This window comes from Onychomys torridus, chromosome 3 (genome assembly GCF_903995425.1).
Source record: "Onychomys torridus chromosome 3, mOncTor1.1, whole genome shotgun sequence".
Taxonomy (NCBI): domain Eukaryota; kingdom Metazoa; phylum Chordata; class Mammalia; order Rodentia; family Cricetidae; genus Onychomys; species Onychomys torridus.
Window position 1 is genome coordinate 128923900 of NC_050445.1, and position 6291 is coordinate 128930190.

The window sequence follows — 6291 nt, forward strand, 5'->3', positions numbered from 1 at the left end:
TAGTGGAAACACATGAACTATGAACCAATAGCTGAGGAGCCCCCAACTGGATCAGGCCCTCTGGATAAGTGAGACAGTTAATTAGCTTGAATTGTTTGGGTGTCCTCCAGGCAGTAGGCACCAGGACCTGTCCTTAGTGCATGAGCTAGCTGTTTGGAGCCTGGGGCCTATGCAGGGACACTTTTCATCATAATGGAAATTTATGGTGATAAAAAAAGGACAGAATGATTTACATTTCTTAGAAAAGCCCACTAGATTTTGTTACAGGAGCACAGAACCTGAATCTGCTCCACCAACCTGAAATTGCCTTATCTCCCTTTATTCCTTGAGATTTCTGTGTCTTTTTCTAAAATCAACTTTACAGAAAAGTAGTTGACATGACCAGACATTAGAATCAATTCATGGGAGAGTGAATGCAGCATACTGTGCTTATTATTTTGTTATGTGTGAAGAGAGCCAGGAACATGAACTGTGACTTCCATGTTGAATTTTAAGCATCTAGCTGTTCTATCAATCAACACATTTTATGTTACCAATTATACCCTAATATAAAAGATCATTTGTTGTTTTTTTAGAAATATAAGAGGCCCACATAACTCTTCTCTCTGTCTATATTGCTGCATACACCTTGATACTTGTATATTACTCTCTAGGGTAGAGTTGCCCTTTCTGCTCTGAGTTACAGAAGCTCAGCTGTACTTGTTCCTTGACTGATCACATACTTCAGGTTATTTTATCAAAATGAGGTCCCCCATTCAGTTATTGGGGCTGCTGATGCTCTGCATTCCTGGTAAGGAGTGAGAGAAATGCAAAAATAAAACGGGGGTAGGAGGGTATACTCTGGGGCGCACTGCTGTCCAAGTTCTTTCTGTCCATGTGTAAGATAGCAGGGCTCAGGTTCCAGGATTAGCATGTGAGGTTTACATCTGTGAGAGAAGGATTCTAAGATGGAATCCTAGCTCCTCAGATGATTTTGACCCAGATGGAATTGAATTTTGTCTAGAGTATGTCTGGTTCCCTTTTAGGGCTTTCTAGTCACTTGTTTTGTGATAAAGGATTTACTGTATGAACAAATACCACCTGTAAAAATAACAAAACTATCACTTTAAATAAGTAAGATAAAGAAGAATTGAAAGATTTCACATGAAGTTTCCACATGACTTTGAACACTTCTCTTATTATTTCAGGTTCCAGTGATGATGCCATGCTGACCCAGACTCCATTCTCCCTGCTGGTCCTCCTTGGAGATGACTCCTCTACCTCTTGTAGTTCTAGTGAGAGTCTCCTAGATAGTGAAGGGGCTACCTGTTTGAACTGGTACCTGCAGAGACCTGGCCAGTCTCCCCAGCTCCTTATCTATGGGGTCTATATCCAGGAATATGGGATCTCAGACAGGTTCATTGGCAGTGGATCTGGGACAGATGTCACACTGAAAATCAGCAGTGTGGAGGCTGAGGATGTTGGAAAGTATTACTGTTCCCAAACTACACATGTTCCTCCCACAGTAACACATACTCTAACAAAAACCTCTTTGCTTGGCATGGCCTAGCTCATCATCTGTGTGATGGAGAGAGAGAGAGAGAGAGAGAGAGAGAGAGAGAGAGAGAGAGAGAGAGAGAGAGAGAGAGAGATGCTGAGAATTCAGAGTAACTGGTTGCAGCTGAGGGCTCTGGAGCTTTATGTCATCACTGTGCTTCAAGAAACACCTCTCTTTCTGGCCTTATTGACCTCATCAGCATCATAAGCCTTGGTATTGGATCTACCTCAGGACAATGCTATACCAGTGCCTGCTCAGCATGCATGACTGAAGACCCATCATGCTTCAGTAGGTCTTATCTGCTTTCATCACTCATTTAAAATTACTCAGGTTAAGAGCTGGGTAATGAGACAAACCCTCTTATTAAATTATTTTATTTTATATAATTAATTTATTAATCTCACATTAGGTTTTTATTTAAATTCCATTTCATTTACTATAAATATTGTATCTCCCACTTTCTTTTTGCCTCTCTTCATGTTTTCTATTGATGTAAAGAGTGTTTCTATTTTCAACTTTTAGTAAGTGAATATAGACATATTTTAATTTTTTATTTTCATAAGAACACCCAGTTTGTTATTTTATTCAGCAATTCTAACTACTTAAACTGGAAAAAATAAACTCATAATCACTAATTGATGAGGCCACATTCATAACTATTATTCTTTTGCACATTCATATAATACATGTTTTTCTGCTTTCTTCCTCTTTTGTTTTTTATCTTTGAAGCCTGGTGTTTTTCTACACTAATATTTTATCTTCTTTTCTATATACATTTAATGAGTTATATACAATTATGTATTTTTAGGATGAGAGAGGCCTTCCATTTGTTTCTAGATACAGGACTTTCTGAAGCATGTAAAAAAGGGATTATCTTTTCAAAAATTATTTATATTGTTTTATGTGTATGTGTATTTTGCCTGTGTGCAGAAGCATATCACCTAGAATTGGAGTTACAGACAATAGAGAGCTACCATGTGGGTATTCAGAATTGAACTCAGGTCCTCTAGAAAAGCAACCAGTGCTCTCAACTGCTGAGCCATCACTCAAGTGCCCCCCCACCCCCAAAGGCTTATTTTGTGGTAATGAATTCCCTAACTCATTGCTTGTCTTTATAAGATTTTTTTTTTTTATTCTGAAGGCATCTTCCCTATAAATCACATTTTTTTACTTCCATTCCTCCAACAACAGAAATTTAAACATATCTAATTCCTTGGGACTATAAAGTTAATGCTAAGAAATTTTGTCTTAGCCAAATAAGATTATGTGTGGCAACACTTTTCTCTATTTCATTGATTTTTTTTTCCTGGGGTTTGATCATTTGATTTTTATGCACTTTGAGCAGATTTTATTTGGTGAATCCACTTGGTGATTTGAACTTTTAGGATCTGGTTGTTTCCAACACTTTAGAAATTTTCAGATATCACTCTCCTAAGTATGCTTTTTGTTATCCATTTCTATTTTTTATTAGTCAGGGCTCTCTAGAGGAACGGAACTGATAGGATAATGCTCATTCTATACATGTATGGGATGTTAAAAAAAGGAACTCAGGAACATTGATGTACAATGCAACATCAGAGAAAGAGTGGTTGATGGCAGAATAACCCCACAATACACAATGCTCCACTTTCAGCCTATACGGAATATTATATGCATGCACACATGTATGCATGCATACATGTATGTATGTATGCATGTATGTATGTATGTATGTATGTATGTGTGTTAGACATTATAATTGTATTTTCAATTTAGAGAGCTTAATATATTTAATCTCTTATATATCAAACTGTCTGTATCATAAAACTAGTTTATTAAAAATAAATAATAATTTATCACTTATATTAAAGATCCTCTGATATAGGTTTTCGAGGACTAGATTTTGTCCTGATGTCTCAGTTAATTATCAGCTCTTGTGTAATTTATCTTACCATTTCTGTGAGTCCAAATTGGTTGACAAATATTTCTCTCAGCATGAAAATCTACTATACTATAACATTACCTTTCTTATTTGAGAGAGATACTTTGGAATTTTTTAAATGTTGACAGTTTTTCTGGAATAGGAAACAATCTAGGGTTCACCTATGACACATCATTCTAGTGTTCAATAGCCTACATACCAATATGCTATTTTATTAATCCTTCAGTTTTTCTTCTCTGCCGAACTTCTCAATGAGGCATTTTACAGTTATTTTCTGAATTTGTAATCACCAGAGGTAACTGGAATCTACAGATATGGTTTACTTTGTAATAGTTATAAGATTATTTGATTTTCATGAATGTTCATGAAGGTACATTACAATAACTATATGTAAGTCAAATGCCTTTATAAAAAGCACACCATTACATAGAAATACATTGTTATACAAATAAACTATTCATAATTTACAAATAGAAATTCACAAGGAAAATAAATCTAGGAGGATTCATCATCATCCAAGCTGAGCAAGGACAGTTAATGAAATTCTTCAAATAAGTAAAAAAGAATTCTTTCCTACAACATTTGAGAATGTTGTAATAGTGGAGGATATTCATTGAACTGCAATAAGGGCTAACTAATGTTCCAGGTTCATATTCTAAGGTATAAAGAAAGGTTTTACCCTTTCATTTTGTGTTTACACAGAGATTATTTTTCCTGCTCTCTGTCAAAAGTTGTTAAAATAAATTCACTAAGGTCTCAGACTACATAAAAGAGACTTAACTGAGCTTAAGTTGTTCCCATCACCAAACAAGAAGATTTAGCTGTCCCTCTTCATTTACCAAACTTCACTCCAATTGATTTAGTGGTGCTATGAATTTTAATTTTTTACATTTATGTGTTTGTAGTAAACAATATAAGGCATCCTTTCCTAGTATTATGTTCATGTTGTTCTCAGATGGAGACCAGTTCTTTCAGCCACAAGGAATATAGTCCTGTGCCACGATTTAGCAGTTTTAAAACACAAGCTTTTTGTGAAGTTAACTAAAGAGAAGCAAAGGCAGTATGTTCAGCTTGCAGAGAATGACTTCTGGCTTTACTATCACTCCCTCCAGTGTACTCATAATGCAGTGCTTATTAGAGTGACAGGACCACAGTACACAGTGCCTTCTACATTGACTATTTTCAGCATCCTACTATTTTTCCATCATGTGACATATTTTGATTCAACATTTTAATCCTGGGTATAGAAGATATTTTTTGTTATTTTTTCCAAAGTAAGAATCCTGCTGCATTAACCAGAAGGTTTGTATATTGCTTCCAAGGAAAGATCTTCCCTTGCTAATCTGAGCAAAAGCTCAGCTGTACACTATCTTGCCTAGACTGATCACCATCTTCAGTTCCCCTTCTTAAAAGGAGGCTCTGTGTTCAGCTGCAAGGGGAAGCTAATGAGCTGAATTCCGGGTAATCAGAAAGGGAGATGAGGAGAGACAATGGGAAAGGAGCTGAATACTGGAGTCCTCTGCTGCCCAAATGTGCTCTGTCCACATATACAGTGACAGGTCCTGCCCTCCAGGTAGGGCTTGGTAATTTTAGGGTTGTGTGTATGTGTGTGTGTGTGTGTGTGTGTGTGTGTGTGTGTGTGTGTGTGTGTGTGTGTGACAGAGACAGAGACACAGAGACGGAGACAGAGACACACAGAGACAGAGGCATAAACAGAGAGACCAAAAGAGAAACACACAGATTCTGACAAGAGGACATGGGATGTTGTAAGTGATATGGTGATATCCAAAGTCCTTAGGTTCCTTTAGGGCCTACAATTTACATTTTATAAGTGAAAATCTATTTAATGAATAACACAAATTGACAACCCAAATATAAAAATCTCATTCAAAATAAAGTGAAGATAATTATAAATTAATCATAAAATTTGTACATGACTTTGCACTTCTCTTGTTATTTCAGGTTTCAGTGATGACTTTGTGATAACTGGGACTACAATCTGTCCACATCACCCTTGGAGATCCAGCATTAGTCTCCTGCAGGGTTAATCAGGGCCTTTTCCATAGTAATGGACACACATATTTGAGTTGGCATCTGCAGAATCCAGGTCAGTCCCCACTAGTCTGCATCTATGAGGTTTCCAAGTGTACCTAGAGCATCATAGAAAAGTTCAGTGACATGGATCTGGGACTGATATCACATGAAAATCAGTAGGGTAGGACCTGAGTAAACTAGAGTTTACTGCTGTTCTCAAGGTACACATGTTCCTCCTACAGTGACAAAGACACTGACATAAACATCTTTTGTGGAGGGGTGACTCAGCGGCCAAATATGATTCTGCATCTGTGTGAGATTCTGGAAAACTCAGGACACTCATTTGCAGCTGAGAGATCTGGATCACTGCTGTTTTCTCAATTGCCACCCATTTCTATCCAAATCACATGTCATGGCCTTTCCATTGTTTCTGCAATGGAATTATGGTATGTGAGGCCCTGCTCAGCAAACAGGACTAACTGAGATAAAGCTGAATAAAAGTTCATCAGGTTCTAATATGTCTCACTTGCCCAAAGTTATTTAGCATCACGCTCAAGTAACTGGAACATACATTCTCATTAAACTAATTCCTTTACTATTATGTATTGGGCTAATTTATCGCTTTTATTTTTTTTAATTCCATATTAGCAATTATAATTGTATATATTCAGTTTTCTTTTGTTTTCCATTCATTCAAAATATAATTTTCTTACCTTATCATTAATACTGTGTATCTCTTTAATTAATTCAAAGGCTTTAGAGACTTGTTCAAAATGCTTTTTGGTCTTTGTATATACAT

The 6291-nt window shown here is 36.5% G+C and overlaps 1 gene segment (V, D, J or C); it reads left to right on the forward strand.

Moving 5' to 3' along the window:
* The first annotated feature begins 741 nt into the window (after nucleotides 1-741).
* LOC118580175 lies at nucleotides 742-1549 on the forward strand. The segment is given in 2 exon segments: nucleotides 742-790; nucleotides 1188-1549. Coding segments are annotated over 2 exon segments (411 nt in total).
* Nucleotides 1550-6291: the final 4742 nt, after the last annotated feature.